At 43.3% G+C, this 22,223-nt stretch overlaps 1 protein-coding gene across 8 annotated transcripts in view; it reads right to left on the bottom strand.

Moving 5' to 3' along the window:
• The window catches only part of BICD1 (BICD cargo adaptor 1), a 105,729-nt gene extending 83,761 nt beyond the window's left edge, over positions 1–21,968 (bottom strand). For all 8 annotated transcript variants that reach the window (XM_048499378.1, XM_048499380.1, XM_048499382.1 and 5 more), the window contains exon 1: positions 21,119–21,968. In XM_048499378.1, the coding sequence (XP_048355335.1) occupies positions 21,119–21,331 (213 nt within the window). In that variant the 5' untranslated portion in view covers positions 21,332–21,968. The remainder of the gene's footprint in view (positions 1–21,118) is intronic.
• Positions 21,969–22,223: the final 255 nt, after the last annotated feature.

Raw genomic sequence — 22,223 nt, 5'->3', positions numbered from 1 at the left:
TATTCCATCACAGTGGGGCTGAGAGAGTTCAGAGAGAACTGTGACTAGCCCAAGGTCACCCAGCAGGAATGTAGGAGTGCGTAAACACATCTGGGTCACCAGATAAACCTCTGCCACTTAGGTGGAGTAGTGGAAAAACCAAACCTGGTTCTCCAGATTAGAATTCATCTGCTCTTAACCACTACACCATGCTGGCTCTTTATCTTTAGGACTTACTTTATTTTCACAAGTTCAGTATCTGAAGGGGGGATATATATAAGTCTTCATTGGAAAATATTTCACATACAGGGAACAGGCTGAGGACAAAGTTAATCTTTCGCCAAGGGTATAATATAGGAAGTCTGGCTTAGTGCAGTTAATCATGACAGACTCAGCATGCCACTCAATCCAAAGCAGTACAGGGAAAAGGGTCTTACAGAAGGAACTGCAAGAGGTGTGTAAGCCAAGGCACATTTTCTGCTCCTATGCCCTTCCTCCCTAATTTGTTCTCTCCTCTTACCCCTTAATTGGGTCAGCCAATCAAGAGCCCTGTTGCATCATTTTTGTCCACAGTGCACAGAATCCAATCCAATCTTTACACTCACGCAAAATATTTTTCCACCACTTTTTCTCCTCAGTCGTCAGGCCTAATTATGAAGATAGAGGCTTCATTTTTTTATACTTCCGTGTGACAGTAAATGTTCATAATAACATCTTATGATGCAATCCTAAGGGGGGAAGAACAAGTATCCAGGAAGCCAACTAGTTACTACACCACGTATCTCTGAGCTGTGCTGATGGGTTAAGCAGGATTTGCACCAGCTCTATCACCATGGTGTTGCTATGCCAGTCCCAGCTGCCAGCAAAGCCCTCCAGCAGTCGCTCAGGGGTCCCTGGTGTAGCCCCCGGTCCTGGTAGAGGGGACTGGCATAGCAACACTATGGTTATATATAGTCATTAAAGGGCAAAGTCAGTAACCGTTATATAGGCAATATATATAATCATTGGTTAGCCTACAAGCACAAGCAAAGCACAGTCATTAGCTGTGTAGGAAATATTAGGCTGTAAGGCGAAATTGCCAGGGTGTAAGCATCAGTGTCTACAAGGAACAGAGACAAGATTCAAGTGAAAGCTGTCACGTTCATACTGTTGATATGATCATGTATTGAACTAATGAATGCACTATCTGAGAAAACATGGAGTGTGTGACATGATTCTGATGTTCTGCCCTGCTACAGGCTCTGCTGCATCATACCTGGGTCCACTGATAACTAGCTGCAGACAGACCCGTTGCTCTCTAGGAGATAGGGGGTTCCACCCTGCCGTTGGCTTGGGCGGTGGTCAATGGTGACATCAGATCAGTCTCCAGCAGACAACTGGGTGGTGGCAAAATGTAACCAATTAGGTTTGTGAAAAGTTAACTGCTTGTGTAACCTCAGCTTGTGGGTTCTGTGGGGCAGTACTTGGAATGAGCTGCAACAACAATTTTTAAACAACAAAATGGTTTACTTTTCTTTACAATTAACACTTTTAAAACATCAACATTTAACGTTACAATTCAAGGTCCTGTTCAGGTTGCATTTCAAGTCCTTCTATTTACAGTCTACTGATATTGCCAAGTCCAAATCTTCTTTGCAAGTTGCCTGGCTCCTGAAGACTCCAAGGGCTTGATGAACAGGTTGCAACATGATGAAGGTCTCCAGGAGAACTCTCACCCATTACAACCACAAAAGAAACCCTGAAACAATAAACTCCAACATTTACAACACAGCAAAACAAACAAACAACTACCTTCCCAGTAGTTCCCAACAATATTGAAATTACCTTAACAAGGTGTTAAGGGCTTATAGAAATCAAGGTCCGAGTCTGGTAGCCTTGTTCTTCTGCAAAAGAGCTCTTTCAGCCTCTCTGCTGCTCCAAGTCTCCACCCCTTACTGGGTCAACCCATTCTGGGCATGGGGGTTACACTTGCTTGGAAAACTGTATAAAAATTGCTCTTTGAAAAGTATTCTTTGGACATTGTTTGGCTGATTACAGCACATTGTCCCACCATTGTTGCAATAAAAGCTTATCAGCTTCATGGAACCAATCCACATGTCTCTGTATTACTGAGAGACTATTGCATTTTTTTACAACAGCTGTGGCTAACATATCTCACTGTCCATACTCTTGTGGCTAACATATCTCACTATCCACACTCTGTGGGTAACAACAGCAGACCCTAAATTAGGTACCCCATGTCCAGAGGCTTACTTCAAAGGGGCAAACATAGAAGATGGAAATCCTGCTGCCCTGGTATCACCATCTGCCTTTCCCTTTCTCCTCGCACAAGGCCAGGCACCACTTCCACAACACCAGCCTTCACAGACAAAGCCAGAAGTGTGAATATGGGGCAGTCTGAGCCCCTCCCAGCACCATGGCCAATGGGGAATACTCCCAGGAAAGAGTACACAGGAGAGCTGCGTATATGGGAGTGGGGGAGATGCCAGCAGCCCTGCACTGGGCGTATAGCACACTGCCTTGTTACGGTATTCAACAACTTGGTCCCTATCCATTTGTTTGTGACTGACCATGCCCCTTCCTGCCCCACCTCCCCCGACTCCACCTCTACCCACCCACCTGCAACTTTGCCTAAAGGCTGCTCCTTCACACGATCATGAGAATATTTATTTATTTGAATTTATTCCCCACCCTTTACCGCAGTTTTTCAGGGGAAGAGAATATATGTTTTAGAGCAGGAGAGTTTCATGCAGGCAGAACATTTGCAGCTGATCAGCCTTTGATGGGAAACAGGTTTGCAGCCTGTCTGGTGGGGAGGAACTGTCAAATCACATGCCTCTGTTGGGGAAAGGTTGCTGGGTCTTCCTTCCTTCCCTGCCTGCTTGTTTTCCAGGGGAAGGTGGTGGTGTCAAGGGTCTTAATCGACTGCATCTCTATGCGCCACTCACAGAGGCAACACTGGATGCCATTTCATGATTGGTGGGTTGCTATGGTTGCTATGGACTTCAGCACATTTCACTATGCTATCTGTGCTTTGTTGAGGGCCACCTGCAGAATGTCCATAGGAAACAGACCAGTGCCGCCACAATTGGGCCAGTGCTGGCTAACTCCACCTCTGTGACCCCTTGAATTGCTGTGCCCCAAATTTCTGCAGCCCCAACCTTTCTAGACTACCCCATCAAAGGAATACAAAATTGAAGGAATACCAAATAGTCAGGAAAGGATGGGATATAAATCTAATAAAACAAAATAATTTCAAGAAAAAAAACAACAGGCAAGATTTAGAATTAATTAGATTCAGATTAAATACTGCTTGAAAATAACTTATCTAATTCTCTTGATTTTCCAACCTTAGCTGAGCTAGTTTAGAGCAACTTCATTTCTGTTGCACATAGAAGTTAAATTCATACTTCTCTATACACCAAAAGCTGAAATCCTATAGCCCTTTGGTCACTATTATCTGTAGCAAAAACCTTCTTAATATGCAGTTTTGTTAAATGATGTGTGCGAACTTTCCCTAAAGGAAAGTGCTTGAAAGCTTCCTACAGAAGATCTTGGCATATATATGTGTACAAAGAGCAATCCTGCATGCATTTGAAACAGGTGTTCGCATATTTTAAACAGCATGTCTTCTGCAACAAACTGTGACAGACTGACCGGCACATGCTCTCTCCAGTGCTGTAACTTACAGTGCATTTTCTTTTTATAAATCAGCGATTACTCTGGTGTGTTTTATCACCATAAGCCCTTCCTGTTTGAGATCCCTATTGATGTCAGCCATTGTTCAGGCTTCCTGCATTAGGCATTGCTTCGGCAACAGCCATGACGGTGCTGACTCACTCCCTCTGGCTCTCCCCCATCCTCTGCTGCTGCTGCTCCCCCTCCCAGCTTCTGAGATGCTCTCAAATTCATAATCCACCCCGAACTTGCAAATCTGCATTTTCTCTTCACAAAGGCCACAGGAGACGGGGGGGGGGGGCGCAATCAGCTGAAATTCTTTAAAGCATTCTGAGCTCTCACATTTCTGATTTTTGCATGCAGTGCAGATGAACCAGCAGGGGCGTAACGAGGCAGCCCTGGGCAAACTGTAGCCCTGGGCAAAACCTGAGTTGGATGCCCCTCCCCCCCCATGGGCAGCCACTCCACCACAACCAAAAACATTTTTGCACCAGGACATTGGTGTCTGCAGGGGGCGCAGTTTTTAGGCTAGTGGCACCAAAATTTCAGCATATCATCAGGAGACTGTCCTTATGCTACCCCCCAAGTTTGGTGAGGTTTGGTTCAGGGAGTCCAAAGTTATGGATGGGGGCTACAGTTTTGAGGGGCCATAACTTTGGCCCCCCTGAACCAAACTGCACCAAACCTTGGGGGGTGCCATCATCTCCAGATGATACCCTGAAATTTTGGTGCCAATATATCCAAAAATGCACCCCTTGCAGGAGCATCCTAGAAATTTGCCCAAGAATCTTTGTTCTGCATTGATTTTTCTGCATTGCTGTCAATGGGGGTTGCAGGCTGTGGGGGGCACATTTCTGAAGGCACAGTCTCAAAACTTTCAGGGTCTCATCAGGAGACTGCCCTAATGATACCCGCCAAGTTTGGTGCAGTTTGGTTCAGGGGGGCCAAAGTTATGGACCCTCAAAACTGTAGCCCCATCTCCTATTAGCTCCCATTGGAAACAATGGGGATAGGGGCATCCCCTTTGGGAGTCCATAACTTTGGTGCCACTAGCCTAAAAACTGCACCCCCTGCAGGCCAAAAATGGAAAACCACTAAAATACCCAAAAACGAACCCAGCATTTTGATGCCCCCCCCCCAGGTGATGCCCTGGGCAGCTGCCCACCTTGCCCAATGGGCATTACGCCAGTGTGAACCAGCAATGATTCTAAACATCCAAAGGAGCATATGTGCTTTTGATGCAGCTATTATATCCCACTGCTATCCCCCTCAAAAATGTTTTACTGGGATACAAGATCCTGAGAGCGGGGGGGGGGGGGGAGAGAACAAAACTAAGACATTTTATATAGGTCCCTCTACTTTTTATTAATTAATTAATTTATTATTATTATTATTATTAATTTTATTATTATTATTATTAATTTATTTATTATTATTATTAATTTGATTTAATAAACCGCCCTACCCCCAGAGGGCTTTAAACATATATTGACTGCATAGTTTGGTAATTTTTTAAAAAAGTAAAGAATAAGCATGTCCTCAGACAATCACACCAAAAAGCAAAATAGGAAACACACAAAGATATGATGCTCCTATAAATAAATGCATAAGCCTCCTTAGGGCCTGAATACACTCTCATACTCATGAACCTATCCCCATTGGCCTCCAAATGTTGATGCTAGATCGTTTTTCTCACAATGGATGTTTTATAAAAAGAGACATTTTGATAAAATAATTTATGTAATATCTCCCAAATCTGTTGTCTACTACAAAGAAATCATATAAAAGCAGACCTGTTATCTGAATCTATCATACAATGTCTCTGTTGAACTCAACTAGGATAGGATAGGATGAGAAGATTTGCAGAGCTGAAACAATTTGTCAGTGTTATACCAGCATGCAAGTGATGGATCCAGGGCAGAGGTGGAGCTTCCACAGGGACATATGGGGTCATATGTCCCCCGGGCGGCTGGTGTTCAGTCACATGGGGTGGAAAATCGCCCCCCACACTTGTCTGGGCCTGGCTGGCTTCCTGGCTTTCCTTTTAGCAGTGGGCTTGCTGCGTGTGCCACGTGGGGCCCAGCTGGCCTCTTTGTTGGAGGCAGGGCCGGTGCCAGGCTCAATGGTGTGCTACAGAGGGAGAGAGCAGGAAGTAAAACATTGGTTGATAGGGTGTTTCCCTGACAAGAGGGGGGTGAAGTGGGACAAGGTTACAATGTTATCACACAGGGGCAAAACTGAAGAGTGCCCCCCATTTTCTCCTCACTGGCCGGTCAAACAGTGGCAGACGCCTGGAAGAGGCAGGCCAGGAGGTCTCTCACTAGAGTGAGAGACCTGCCCCTCATAAGGATATTTCACATGAAATTTAACTCATTTTTATGTATTTGTCCAAAAGTTCCTGAGGAAACAGGTGTGTGTGTGCGTGTGCGCCACAGTTGACTAATGGAAACCTCAGCAAGACAAGTGAGAAGCAGAGATTGTTCGTCAGGTTTGTCATTGTGCCATTGCCTTCCTCTGCAGAGTCTTCCTTGGTGGTCTCCCATCCAATTACTGACTGCTTCACTTTCAAGATCTGATAAAATTTGACTATATCATGCCACCTTTCCTCCCCCTAAAGTAACATACAATGCTAAAAAATCTATAATTGAATCTAATCTAATGGCATGTATCCTACCAGTCTACTCAGCAAAGCTGGAAACTTTCCTCAAAAGGCACTTAAGTAGGAGGAGATCTTCTTTGTTTGGTGGAAAACTTCAAGCTTTGTTGAGCAGGGTGGTGGAATACAAGCCCCATTGCCACTGTAGTATACAAATCAGTCCCCATGAGGCAAAACACCTTATTTTATCCATGCAAATGCTCAATTATGTAATTCTGAAGTGAAACACTGATCTTTCTACTGCTCTTGAAACAGACTCTTTTTGCTTCCTTTTATGCAACACAGTTTAAGATAACTTGAAAATATCACTCAGAGAAGGTTCACAATGGAGGAATTTCTTGTGATTGAAGCTAGCTGCATAGTGCATATTTTCATTCTTAGATGCACATCTCACAGAGGCGTAGTGCCAACAGGGCTGGGTGAGGCGCAATGCTCCGGGCGTGTGGCTGTTCCAGGGGTGTGGTGTTCCAGGGGCATTCCAGGGCGAGGCAGGGGCAGACAGCGCTGTGGCAGGGACACAGGGCGCACGCCCCAGGTGGAGTTCCCCCTTGCTCCGCCCCTTGGAACCACTGACAAAAGTCTGACAATAAGAACTGTATTGCCTCAGCCACTCAGAAGACAAACTACAAGGAAGGACAAAATACTTGCATTTATACAGATTTCATGACCTAGATAAGAGTTTGTAGGCCACTTTTCTCAACCATAAGGAGTCTCAATGCAGCTTACAAACTCCTTCCCTTCCTGTCTCAACAACAGACATCTTGTGAGGAAAAGAGGCTGAGAGAGTTCTGAGAGAACTGTGACTGACCCAAGTTCAGCCTGTATGTGTAGGAGTGGGGGAACAAATCTGGTTCACAAGACTGGAGTCTGCTGCTCATATGGAAGAGTGGGGAATCAACCCCAATTCTCCAGATTACAGTCCACTGTTCTTAGCCACTATGGGGTAGGGAACCTTTAACACTCAAAGAGCCATTTGGACCCGTTTTCCACGGGAAAAGAAAACACTTGGAGCCGCAAATAATTTTTGACATTTAAAATAAAGATAACACTATATATATTGGGGGTTTTTTTACCTTTTACTCCGCTCATTCTGAGAAGCGCATGGATGCGCCCGCCCTGCTGCCTGCAGGGCGGGCAAGGATGGGGCTGGCGGCTCGGCTCATGGAGCCACATTGCAAGGGCAGAAGAGCCGCATGCGGCTCTCGAGCCGCAGGTTCCCTACCCCTGCACTATACCATGCTGGCTCTCTAAAAGAACTGGCCTCAATCACAACAGGATCTTTTCCATTAACTCTGGTGTGGAAGACAGTTCCTCACATGGATCCCCTACTGTACGTTTTTCTACAGGATTTTGTTCCATTTTTGTTGTTTAGAAGAATTTAATAATGTTTAATCTAAATCTTCATCTGAAAACATCAGGGAACCTCTTGCATACATAGGAATTCCATAAACTGCTCTGGATTGGGCTACTAAGGTTTATAACCATGCCACTTATAACCATGCCATGCCACTAGGCATTTGTTCCTTGGCCAGGTATAACTGCATAGACGAGACATAAAATAAACCAGGAAGGCTTTTGCATTTTAAAAAATTGTCAGGAAAAAGAAAAGTCAGTATGGGTGGTATTTCTTTCAGTCAGATCCTAAAGTCTGCTGCACAAGGCAAAAAGTAGATAGAAAGCAGTATCCTGGACAGCACAAGGGCAATATTCCAAGTAATAAAATCATAAATTGTTTCACCCAGGGTACAAGTGCAGTTAAGTTAAATGTGGGTGGAAATGCACAAAATAATGGAGAAAATGGCAACAGTAACCACAGAGAATATTCTTTGCACTGAGGCAAAGCAGGAAACAAATTCAAAAGCATGAGAAGGAAGTCCTCAAAGAGCCCTTTGCATAAGTGAAAATAATTTCTGCACAAGTGAGTCCTCAACTTCCACAGATTCCTCCTTCTAGCTACTGCCTGCTGCACCACATTCCATAGCATTTTGGGGCCTCTCCAACCTCAGGATTGTCTTTTCAGGGGACAGAAAGGGTAAAAGCAGGAAGAAAATTTAAAATATGTATATACAGTATAGTAAAGCAGCAGTGGCGTAGTGGCTAAGAGCAGTGGCTAAGAGCAGGTGCACTCTGATCTGGAGGAACCGGGTTTGATTCCCTGCTCTGCCACTTGAGTTGCGGAGGCTTATCTGGGAAATTCAGATTAGCCTGTACACTCCCACACACGCCAGCTGGGTGACCTTGGGCAAGTCACAGCTTCTCGGAGCTCTCTCAGCCCCACCTACCTCACAGGGTGTTTGTTGTGAGGGGGGAAGGGAAAGGAGATTGTAAGCCCCTTTGAGTCTCCTGCAGGAGAGAAAGGGGGGATATAAATCCAAACTCTTCTTCTTCTTCTTAAACAGTTTAGAATAAAATTATACATAAAGTTACTCAAATATAATACAATAGTACAGAGTTACACCCTTCTATTGAAATCAATGGGCTTAGAAAGGTTTAGGATTGCAAGGTAAATTTGTTTAGGATTGCAAGGTAAATTTGTTAGCTAATCCTTTGATTTTCTTTGCTTGTTATGCAAGCTTGTTTAAATCCCCCCCTTCATGCTGTCATGTAGCCTCTCTCCTGCACTATCGTCTTCCATATATAATCAGGTACACAAAACCTGGCTCCAGTTAAGAATGTATTGAGGCATGACATCCCCTTGCTCTGGATTACTCACTCTCGCTTCAACCTTTTTTTGACCTTGTCAGGTTGCAGTTTTCACTGATATGTCAGCAGGCCTGGAAAAAAATGTCCTTTTTAATAGAGGCTTAATGCATGGAAAGGGCAGATAAAGCTTTCCATGGCATGGCGGTAAATTACCTGATAAATAACATTCCAGCAAGCTTCTATTGAAGGGACAGGACATTTCTTTTGCAGGCGGTTGGCATCAGTAGAAACCACACATGAAATGATGGGTGTTAAAGTACACTCAGGTTAGGTAGACTGTACTTATTAAAGTATACTTTCCAATGCCCTATTGTAGTGAATACTACACAAATATCTACAGAAGGACAATCACATTGATCGAACCTATTTAGAATCAGCTTGTTTTAAAAGGGTTTTTCTAATCCAAGTTTTTTCCCCCCACAGTACATTTTAAATACTGAGGATTAGAGCCATGTTTGCAAAGATGGTAACCTCAATGACGCGGCTGGCCTCCACGCGGGCCAGGACTTTTACAGCCCCGGCCCCTGCCTGGTGGAACACTCTTCCTCCAGCTGTCCGGGCCCTGGGGGATCTTGGTGAGTTCCGCAGGGCCTGCAAGACGGAGTTGTTCCGCCAGGCTTTCGGAGTCTCCAGCCGCTGATATGAGTGCCCCTTTCACCCTCCTGTTTTTCGGGCCATTACCACCTATGGGCCCCACTCTTTTTCTCCCCTCTGGGAGTATCTATTAGGAATTGTTGCAGGCATTGTTGTTATTATCTGCTGCATTTTAACTTAACTTATTTAAAATCTATATGTAATTATAATTTTTGTTGTTCACCGCCCAGAGCCCTTCGGGGGTTGGGCGGTATATAAGATTAAAAAATAAATAAATAATAAATAAATAATAAGCTGTTAATGACTATTCCACAAACTGGAGTTTCAAAACTCTTTAAAAATAGCTCTTCAATTGATAGGTATCTATCTATCTAATGTAGGTGACTTCTTGGAACAGATTCAGCTTATGTGTAAGACCAAACTATAGTCTGGCAGTACAGGAACCTGCCCTGGATTCAGAGGCCAATTATTCACTGCTGTTCTGCCCTGCAGCAAAGGAATGTTTCCTTCATGGCAGAGATTTCTGTACAGACATGCTTACACTTACGGTGCCACTGATCCCAGAAGCCCCGCAGTTAGCAAGAGCGGGAAAACCCCAATGTTTCTTCACACTTCAGGGTTTTGCTCCTTCCCAGTCGTTCCCCCATCCAAGCCAAGAATGAAGATTGCCATTTTTGTTTTGTTTTTCAACCCATCTCCCCCATCACACACGCACATACACTTCTTGCAGAGATCAACAGTTAGCATTTCCCTTAAAAAACAAATAGAAAGGCAACAGCCTGTATAATACTGATGTAAGGAATACTGAGTATTTATGTTTAAAGGGCTAAAAAAAACCCCACCAATCTTCATTCTTAGCTTGGATGGGGGAGTGACCCAGAAGTGGGGGCAATGGAGCCCCTTCTTGTGTGTCAACAAGGAAACAGGAAGCGCTCCATGCATAATGGGCCAGTCACTTCCTCTTTCCTTCCCCTTCTTCTTTATCTCACAGATTCAAAAGACAATCAGTATCTTCCAAAATAGCACAGTCATAACTTGTTGCTATATCTGAACCAGAAATCTATGGTTTGAAGTCTCCTCTCCAGCCAAACTGAGAACCATAAATTAAAGTTAAAATAACTACTTAAATTGCAGCTTGCACTATGTGCTAAGTGATCCATTGTGACTTGTGCAGCATAATGTGACTGTAATTTTTAGGGTAAAAAAAATTAAAGGGAGGGAGGAGATACGAAGCTGCTCATTACACAAAGACTTCATCCAGACTTACACTTTTTTTTAAAAAAACTGAGATACCAGTAACCATGATTTGTCACTGGGGCCCATTTGCACATAGTCCTTTCCTGACACATGGTGATGAGGTAATTAGCTTTTTGCCCACTTCTGTTGATTTCTGTTATATTAAAACCAGAAATTATTTCTGTTATATCAAAACTAGAAAAAATATGGTTCAAATCTTTGTTTGGAATCCTAGTCTGCTTGCTTGGATGAAATAGCAAACTATGTTTTTTCGCAAAAGTGGGAGTAGATAATTAGGCTGCTATGCATATATGGAAGAAGGGAATACAAGGGATCTTTCAAATGAGCCTGAAATTTCTCAAAGATCCATTCATGTAGCTGCAAACGACAATTGCTGAACTGCAGAAAAATCTGCAGGAAAGTGCAGGTTGTGCCATAGTGTATACAGCCTCTTAATCCTCAAAAAATCATGAAAGACAAAACTACATGGAACTGAAACAACTAACCACTCTTCCAGCTATTTGTCAAACTTCAGCTTCAAACTTCAATAACTGATAATGCTACAAGTTAATCTTGCATTTATCCTTGACCTCTATGTTCGTGTGCTTCATTCATTATTAATTACAATATTTACAAAAACAGGGTCTTCTGGAATTTTCATTATTTAATATGAAATTATGATTACAAGGTTTCCAAGCAGTTTCCCTGCCCCACTTCCACAGCAGCAACCATGCCTTCTCCCTTTTTCAATTAAAGAAAAATGGGAAGCTATTCAAAAACCAGCATTAAAAAACAAATAAAACAATGGCAGGGCTAGGAAATGACCACACATGGAAAGGGTAAAGGGAAATGGCTGGTCTGTCTGTCAGTCGGAAAACTCAAATTTCCTCCCCCACCCATCCCCACACAGCAGCCATCCAATTTTAATTTGATCCTTCCCAAAACTTCTCAGCAAAACATATCTGAGAAAAGCTGGAGAACCACTAGGACAGTGGTGGCGAACCTATGGCACTCCAGATGCTCATGGACTGCAATTCCCATCAGCCCCTGCGAGCATGTCCAATTGGCCATGCTGGCAGGGTCTAATGGGAATTGTAGTCTATGACATCTGGAGTGCCAAAGGTTCGCCACCACTGGGTAGTGCCTTACCTGCACTCTTAACATCGGCTGCCTCCTTTCCCTTTCCCTTTCAATATTAGAATGAAACTGCAAGTTTTATTTAAGTCTCTGATTATTTTAAAAGATTTGTTTCTTAACCAAAATGCAGCTACCTGGAGTGTGGGTTTTTTTTTAAGAAACAGAGCTGGGAAAGAAGAGTTCTTTAACCACTTTTACCTTTGCTGGGGAGGGTATCACCAAGTTTTCCTCAGTAGAGGTAAAGGCAGCCCAGGGTAGCTTTCTTTCGGTATGAAAATGGGGTGTGTGTGTGTGTGTGGGGGGGTTTCCAAACCCTTCTCTCCCTACTCCATTTTCTTTCTCTCAGTAGGAGAAAGCTGGAAAACAAAAAATGTTTTTAAATGATCACTAAACAAATGTAATATATACTTTCACCGTTAAATTGGAACGAAGTTGACCTTCTTCTAAACCAAGGTACAGGCAACCCCAATATGAATGGAAACAGCAGTACGCCAAGCCAGCTGCAGGTCATCCAGAGCCAGATCTCTGCCCAAGGTACTGACAGCACTGCTGGGGTCAACAGTGTGGAAGAATGCAACAGGCATGGCTTATGCCAGTGGTGGCGAACCTTTGGCACTCCAGATGTTATGACTACAATCTCCATCAGCCCCTGCCAGCATGGCCAATTGGCCATGCTGGCAGGGGCTGATGGGAATTGTAGTCCATAACATCTGGAGTGCCAAAGGTTCGCCACCATGGGCTTATGCCCATTGTCTCCCAGGCTGGCACAGCCACCAGTCAAACCCAACACAAAGCCCCGAGATACCAGCAGTGTTGCTGGACTTTGACTTGCTCCAAGCATGTCTGACCCAATATGACGTTGTCGCCTTCCCCATTTTGTTTGCTGGCACAGTAACACCTGCAAAGCTAGAGATCCCATTAATTTTCAGTACTTGGGCCAAAAAGATTGCCTCTCCCTGTCCTGGAGGCTGTGGCTCAGTGGAAGAGCCTCTGCTCTGCATGCAGAAGGTCCCAGGTTCAGTCCTGACACCTGAAGTGGCAGGAAGTCTCTCCCTTTTAGTGTGGGGAAATTAGCTGGAGCAGACTCTTGACTTGCAAAAGGCCAGGCAACATGGGCTCTTGAATGCCTATTTATACAAGAGTCAGCTTTTGTTTAGAAACACGCAGGATAGTGGATAACATTTCAACTATTTTTGTTAAGGAATAAAAATGAGGATACGCAAGCACACAATAAAGCAGCAGAGCACACCCACAGTCCTAGGATATAGATCTAGAATATAAGGTATAAGGAATATAGGGCGGGGCAATAGAAGTTATAGTCACCTGATCCTGGAGCGGAATGGTCCGATGAACAGAACTGAGCAGCCCATGCTTAGCTCTGTGGAACAGTATCACAGACAGGATACTGAACACTGTCTATTGGGAAAGTGGGCTTCTTGTAGGAAAAAATTGACCCTCAGGGTTACGCAGAGTGCTCCTAAATCTCCCTGGACAAAAGGGATTCCCTGCCCTTCCCAGGCAGGACAGGAGACAAACATCAACCTTAATGGTGGGTCATCAATCTAATGGTTTTAGACATCAGCCTGATGTGCTCCAGGGAGTCAGCTGAAAAGATTACAGCTGTGAAACAATGATAATGTAAAGTAAGGTGGTCGTTGAAGTGTTAATCAGAGGAAGAAACATTAGATAGTACAATATGGGGCACATTAATACATCCTTTGTCTTCTCCGGTGCGTGTGGCCCAGGGCTGGAGATGGGAACTCTCTCCATACAAGATCTTTTGTGTAGACTTAATCCTGTCAGAAAGGTTGTGAGAGGGCACTATGCAAGTTGCTTTGGAGAGAGACAAGTCCAGACCAAGTTCTTTTTCCTTGTGGTCTGCCCAAAACAAGCTTCTCTATTTTGGCATGGCTGCTGGGCATCCCAAGGTTCGCTGAGGTGGTAGAGGTGCCACTGTCTGTCGTAAAACAGGGGCCTTTGGTCCACCATAAGTCAGTCTGGCAACAGTCCCCAGCATTTTCACTTAAATGGACCAGGCAGTAAGTAATGTGAAAGACCTCTGCCAGAGACCCTAAAGCAGTGATGGCAAACCTATGGCACGGGTGCCAGAGGTGGCACTCGGAGCCCTCTCTGTGGGCACGCGCACAAAAAATTCATCATGTGGGGTGCGGAAAATCACCCCCCCACACACACACACACACATCTAGGCTGGCCTGGACCACTGAGCATGACATGCGCGCACCATGGTGAGCAGGGAGGACTCGGCTGGCGGGCCTGGTGCCTGTGCTCCGGGTGGCTGCTGCCCGAGGGGGGCAGCACAGAAGAGGCAGAGATGCTAGAGAGGCACAGAGTGGTACACGCAGGACTTGCTGGAGGCTAGAGCAGGCTGGCCCCTGCTCAAGCGGGTGGGGCAAAGGAAGAGGGAGCCAACCAGTTTTTTCTAAACTAAAACTTCAGCATTCAGGTTAAACTGCCGGATTGGCACTTTGCGATAAATAAGTGGGTTTTGGGTTGCAATTTGGGCACTTGGTCTCAAAAAGGTTCGCCATCACTGCCCTAAAGAGCCACTGACAGACTGAGTAGACAATACTGACCTTGATAGACCAGTGGTCTAATTAAGTATAAAACAGCTTCATGAGTTCATGTGCTCTAAGACTTTGAAAATGTGTTTCTGGTACCCCCATTACTGCACTATCACTCATTCATGTTCCAATCAGCACTGTGGCTCACCTCTATCTTTCCCACAATCTTTCGTGGCCATTTACTTCCATTCCTAATCAACCCAGAAGTTTGACATAAGTGTTATAGTGAAGTTCAGTGATTACTTGGCATGCTGGGGTGGAGTGATTGCCATGATGAATGTTACTATCCCAAAAGCACTAACATCTCCCATAAGCAGGATGAAGTGTCATTTCACTATACATTCCACAAAAAGAAGTTGAATGGTAGAGTCCTTCCCAGGGGAAAAGTTGTGGGTTCCCTAAGGACAGTTTCTTACCATCTTCCCCTCTCCATTTTCAGATAGATCAGCAATTCATACAAGCAACATAATTCAGGCCAAGAAATTAGACAAAATCTCTGAGATCTGGGACTCTATTATATAAAATTCCTTTTGAGAGATATTTTCTGCCATATATTATTAATTGTTGAAGAACCTACATTCATTTTAACATGTTAACCCTTCCCAATGCTACAAATTTCTATTGCACATTACAAGCTATAAGATCATTATAACAGTATCCGTCTTTTCACCTTCCTCCAAATTGGTCCAGTTCTTTGAAAACATAAATGTAATAAAATGGTTCCTCACTTCTTCCCAGAGAATGCTCTTAAACTGAGGTGGCAGACACAATGCTTTTCCTACTTACTGGCAGCCAGGTTCTTTATTTGGCCACTGCTTACCATATCTATTTTTCTGTAACAGACACCACGTCAGCATCATAAAACACCAAATGACAACCAACCAAAAATCAGCACCAAAACGAACGCCAATACGATATACATAAAAAAGACTGTTGGTACAAGGCACATTTAATACATAATAGTACAAAATGACAAATTAAGAAATAAATAGGGTTATTGTCATAGATTACTACATCCTATTTATGCCTTCCTTTTCACTATTGTTTATATTTTAATGCACTACAGTTTTGGGAGGTGGTGAAGCCTTTGATGATAATTAATCGAACCGCTCTACTACAATAGACAGATGGAACAAGAAATAAAAATATCTGAGGTACTATAGGGTAGATTGCGCTGAGCCTAAGGTATTTTAGTTGCCAGCACAGCGACAGAGATGGCAGAAAAGCTTATGAAAGAGACACAGCAGCAGCAGAGACTTAGAAAAAGAGAAGAGGTGATAGAAGTATAGGAAGGGGAATGCTTGAGACCGAAGAATGGAGCACCCAAAGTGAAGTAGTGGATGGGAGAGGAGCTTAATCTAGATCAGGGGTAGGGAACCTGCGGCTCTCCAGATGTTCAGGAACTACAATTCCCATCAGCCCCTACCAGCATGGCCAATTGGCCATGCTGACAGAGGCTGATGGGAATTGTAGTTCCTGAACATCTGGAGAGCCGCAGGTTCCCTACCCCTGATCTAGATCAATGTATTGTCGAAGATTGTCAATGTATTAATCTAGATCAATGAGGGTAAAAGATAAGATTGGGCGAGGAGGGAAAAGAAAACTGAGCAAAAAACAGACAGAAATAAGAACCTATTGCAAAGAGTTAGTGCAGATTATCTCTTCTGGTTTGGAGGAAGAACACTTTTTTGTGCCATCAAGTTGCAGCCAACTTATAAAGTTTTCAAGACAAGATAAATTCAGAGGTGGTTGACCATGACTACATAACAACCCCTACTTCCTGGTGGTGTCCCAAACAAATTCTGACTAGGGCCAACTCTATTTAACTTCCAAGATTTGACAAAATCAGGTTAGCCTAGAATACGCAGATTTTGTTTGGGTTTATGGGCATTACTGCTATGAACCCAGGTAGCCAGAATATAAATCCAGTTCATGTGTGCAAAGCTCAGATAATGTCCATTAGCAAAAATGTTTGACCATCTTTACAGATAAAGATGTGTCGAAAGATCTGAAATAACTAGATTAAACTAGGGATTTCCAAAGCAAAAATCTGAATTCGCGGGAGGATACAGGAAGCCAGAGAGGATACATCAGGACCTGCTGCCTAGATTTCCCTCATATCCTCTAAAAGTGTATGAGACAAATAGGTAACAAAAATGTTGGAATGAAATAAGACCTTACTGCATTTTTTTTCTGTGGAGTGGGGCAATGGATTTCCACACACCCATCATATGGTAGATGGGGTCACAAGTAATATACAACTTCGACTTAATATAGTTTCAGAAGTATTTGGGATACCTGGATTAGACTGCTATGCTTTCATAAAGATTAACTATATTGGGAACATGAGGAGTGGGGGAAAGCTACACCTAAACTCCAGACATATGTTTTAATTAGCAGTGTACCACAAATGTGTGTACATCTGTGTACCTCTGATAAGCCTCTCCATCATGGAAGTTTAGGAAGGTGAGAATAAACAACTCTGAAGAATAATGTTTTCAATCTTACACTTGTACAATGAATGGAACTGACACATTTGGGGGCAGGACTTCTCTATAGAAGGAGGAGGAGTTTGCATTTATACCCCGCCTTTCTCTCCTCTAAGGAGACTCAAAGTGGCTAACAAGCTCCTTTCCCTTCCTCTCCCCACACAGACACCTTGTGAGATAGGTGGGGCTAAGAGAGTTCCGAAGAACTGTGACTAGCCATTGTGTCTATGTGGTGGGATTATTTCTTTGTTCATCTTTTCTACCATTATTATTATGATAGAACGATTGTGCCTAAAGGGGCTGAAGAAGACATATTTGTCGAAAGTATTGTTCTTTCCCTGGGTCAATACTCCCACTTTCCATTGACCATCAGCCAAGGATTTTATCAACATCCTGTTCATCTTTATATACATGAAACCTAGCAACGGAAGTTGAGTTTTTAAAAACATCAGACATTGGTATCCTTCTGCGTCATTAGTGGATCTCTTACTCCATTACAGAGACTTAATATTATATTATTATATTATTATATTTGGGATCCTCTGTGTGTATATTGTTCATTGAGTTGTTGCTGTTGTTGTGTATAATATGTTGTTGATTAAGAGTTATTGTTCTGGTATGTAGATGTTTGAATTATTTTCATTAAAATAGATTAAAATAGATTTGTATATTTCGCACTAGAGCCAGACAGGTTCTTTTCCTTTCTTTTAACAAGATACTGTCTCTGGCTCACTATATATATTTTCACTAACCCAAGGACACCCAGGAGGAATGTAGGAATGTGGAAACACATCTGGTTCACCAGATAAGCCTCAGCTACTCAGGTGGAGGCATGGGGAATCAAACCCAGTTCTCCAGATTAGAATCCACATATAGAAATTCCACAGGTGAAAGTTTATCCACAATTGTAGCTCCTTGCTTAGGAAATCATTTGAATCTCAGGTTGGCATACATGAGTTAAAGTTACAGAAATGGCTGGAGGAAGTGGCAATTCTAATACTGGTGACCAACAAAATCCCTCCCTCGCAAATTTACAGGTCCCTGCTCAAAAGCAGAATAACATTTCTCCATAGCATTTTCTGATAAAGCTCTATTTTAAATTAATCACATCCCAATCCAATCTTGCTCTCTGCATGATAAATTATGTCAATAGCAATGGCACAAAACCAGTTTCTAGTTATATGTTTAACTATTCCTACAGTTGTTAATGGGCTAAATAAATCTCAATTGATTAATCACATGAGCTTTAATTAAATCAATGAAAACCACATACATTTGCATACAATGAAGAAATTGTTTCAAAGGAAAAATATATTTTATCTGATTTTATCACATTCACAGCTGGAAAGATCTTAGAAGAGCCATTCTCAGCTGTAAACAAAAAAGGGACTGTCTCATCCACCATGGTACTTGCATTCCAAATCTTTACATTTGAGATTTCAGACAGAAAACCTTAATAGATCATGTATTGCTAGAATACCTATAGTAGCTAAGTGGAAATCTCAGCTAAGGCTATAATTGATGAATTGGCAAGAATAAATAAGGTTTCAATTAATTAAAGGGAACAATTACATGTCAGAACATTGATATGAAATATATAGGAAATGCTTTAGGAAACAGTATACTACGCTTACAACATAGAATGTTGCTAGAATATCAATGTACATATAAGGTATGTAATGTGTCTTGGTTTGGCTGGAATAAATTGTGATACTGATTATTTCTCTTTGATGATTTACCTAGTTGTTTGTTAGTAATAGTACTGTTTTTAGGTATCAACATTTATTTCATTAATTGTAACTTAGTTGTTATTTGTTTGTATGTTTCGGTTTCTTTATGGAACAACTGTGAATTTGTTAAGAATTTATAAAATGTATATCTTTACATTTTAAAAAATCCGGCCTAATAATTGGAGACACTTTTGAATACATCTGAAAGATGTTTACTGATTAATCTAACCAACTGGCTGATTAAACATAGCAAACACAACTCCAACTGAAATCGGTTTTCAGATGATTTAATTGTCATTTAAATCTTTCCCAAAAAGCACTAGAAATTGCAATGAAAGCACAGGGTAAAAATACTAAGAATTATCTGTGATTCCTCGCAAAAATTACAGCTCCCAAAGTTCCTTTGAAGGAAAACATCAGTGTAATGAAAACATCCTGAGAAGGTCATTGATTCTCAGCTGTATGCTAGCCTTTGGGGATTCAATCTCTATCAAACTTATTGGTATTTATATCTTCTCCCAGCAAAACAGACATACATTTTCCAGCTTCTGTGCATTTCCATGTTCAGGTTGTAATATCTCGGTTCCTAAATTAGCTCTTTCCTCACTTCCCTGTTCATGCCCAAGGTCACCCCATCATTAAGGCACACCTACCAAATGGTCTTTCCTGCTCTTAGTATAGGTCAAGCCTCTGAACAGTGCCTTGCTTTTCACCTCTTTGTCCAATGACTGCACTCCTTTAATCACATCCTACAATACAAGCCTTTGCAACTCTTGTCTTGGCCTGATTCTACTATTTTTGTCTAACAACCCTTTATTTTATAATAACAGCTTACATATTTAATGGTTGTAGCTCAGCATTATTATCCTCCCATTGCCCGGCCATATACCTTCGTCTGCAGTTGCTGTCCACAGAAATTCACCACTTATCTCAAATACTAAGTTTTGAGGGAAAAGACCAAGTCAAGCTTTAATTAAAGCTAACAAAATCAGATCAACACTGAAAAAAACTAAACTATTCTGTTACCACATGCTTTTCACAAAGCTGATGTTTTCTAAGGAGACAAGTCCTATTTTCCTATTTATGTTCATAGGTGCAACACAGTTAATAATAATACCCAGGTGTCCCAAAGCAAATACAAACAGCACTTATGACATTTTATTCAAAAGTGAATGGCACTCTCAGGAAGTAAAAAAAGTAAAAGCAGGCTTAAGATGGGTTTATATTAAGTTTGATTGGGGCAAAGATGTTTTATAAAGCAAGAGAAACAATGAAGCTTCACATCTAGAAAATGTATCTTAAGAATGATCCAGCAAAAATCTAGACATCTTGAAGTCACATTGATTTCAGTGGAAGACCTTTAAGGTGTCAAGATCAATGGATCTGTAAAATGCTTACATTCAGCTAGAGTCTGTGCTTTATATTTCACCAATTCCTCTTTAAGATACATTTTGCTAATTTATTTAACTATGACATCATGAACAAAACACAAAACATATTTTGGAATGCTGAAGTTGATTTGATTGGATAATGTAGTATACAAACACATCCTTACACAAAGTGATAGGCATAACCAGACTGTAAATCTTTGTATTCATCAAAAAATAAACAAGGCAGTGTCAAGGAAAGGTTAGATATAAAAAGAACCTGTGAGTGGTTGAAAAAATATATATAAATACATTTCTCATGTCAGACAAACTTGGTAGCCAAAATCACATCTTTCAGGGTCGGTGATAAAAGGACAGTGGATGCCACTAATAGGTTAATTTAAAAAAAAACCATCATGCAAATAACCTCAACCTCTTTCACCATATTCAACATAGCTGCTTACTAAGATTTACACTATTATTTAAAAAGTGACATTTTTGAAAGGGTTCCGTTTCCACGGTGCCGCTTTTGAAATATTCCTTTCTGACTGAGAGCCAATGTGTGCAATCATAATTGCAATAAATATCTCCATTTGCATGTGAAAGGCAGAAGTTATGCCTCAACATTATACACGCCAAGCCTGTAGGTTGCTAGGATTTCAATCAGCAGCAGGTTTACAAGATCCCATCCATAATCCAGTCTTAAGCATCTTCTCTAATCAGCGCTGATCCTTAAGCCCTGGGATAAATCACACCTCACCATTACAGCGTCATGCATAGCACATCTGCAGGATGCTACGCTCGGCCTACCCCCATGTATTCCCCTTATCGGTCAAGTTCACCACTCCAAAGACCCAACTAAAGAGGTGCTCTCCCCCATTTGTAATTTTACATGCAGAGGGCCTGCAAGGAGAAATAAGGCAACGCAAGGGCTGGAGGGGAGGACAGATGGAAACTGTCCACTCACCTCTCTCAGCTGCTCCAGTTCCTGTTTCAGGACATCATATTCCACCTCCAGCTCATCATACTGCTGCTTGAGGGTGAGCTTCTCCTCCAAGACCACCAGCCCATACTCCGCCGCCTGGATCTTTTCGTGGGTGGTTTCCGTCAGCTCTTTGGTCAGCCTCTCGATCTCGGTCTTATAGCGATCCACAGTCTCCAAGACCTCTTCTGCGGCCATAGCCCTGGGTGGGGGTGGGGAGGCAATGGCAGAGAAAAAAACAAGGGAGAGATGGCCAGGAGGGGAGGGATGCAGGGATGCAGGCACCGGGGCGGGGGGGTGCCAGCCCTCCCTGGGATGCTCCTGAGAAGCCGCCAAGCTTAAGGCCAGAGGAGAGGCTGCGATGCACCCCGAAGAAGAGGCGAGGCGGGGAGGGAGGCAGGAGAAACCCTCGCAGGCTGATGCACCATTTCTCCCTCGGTCGGCTTCTTGCTGGCTCAACCCGGCATTGCTGGTGCTGGGGACGGGGGGGAGGACGAGGAGGAGGAGGAGAAAGAAGAGGGCTTTCCCCCCCTTTTTTTGCTTATTCAGAGGTCCGCCATGTCTCCAGGGCAGTTGCACTGCAGTCTTTCAACTCTCCACCTGCAGCCTCTGTGTGCGCGGGGCTGGAGGGGGATGAAAACAAGGCGGCCCGCCTGTCTCCTTGGTCCCCAAGAAAAAAGATGCGAGGGAGGGATGGCCGAAGGGAGAAGAAGGGCGCCGAGAGCATCACCGCAGCGGGAAAGGCTGGCGACGACGGACACCTCCGGAGGCAGCTTTCTCCTGCCTCGGTCGCTCTCGCTCTCCCTCCCGCTCCCGCCTCTCCCTCCACACCCCTCCCAGCGGCTGGGAAGGAGGACAGATGGGGGAGATGGTGGCAGCGGCGGCAGCAGCGCCTCCTCCTCTTCCTCCTCCCCATTTCTCTCCCCCCCCCCCCGCGTACTCCGAGGGCGGCAAGAGAGGTGGCGGGTCCCACAGAGGTGGTGGGGAGAGAGAACAAGGGGTTCATATTAAGTGCCAAAGAAAGGGCTTCTGCTTCCAGTGAGTGATTAGGCTGTGGGATTCAGTGCCACTGGATGTAGCCACCCAGGGG

The sequence above is a fragment of the Sphaerodactylus townsendi genome, linkage group LG06 (genome assembly GCF_021028975.2).
Source record: "Sphaerodactylus townsendi isolate TG3544 linkage group LG06, MPM_Stown_v2.3, whole genome shotgun sequence".
NCBI lineage: Eukaryota > Metazoa > Chordata > Lepidosauria > Squamata > Sphaerodactylidae > Sphaerodactylus > Sphaerodactylus townsendi.
The sequence above is the reverse complement of the archived record's forward strand: the minus strand, read 5'-3'. Positions and strand labels throughout refer to the sequence as shown.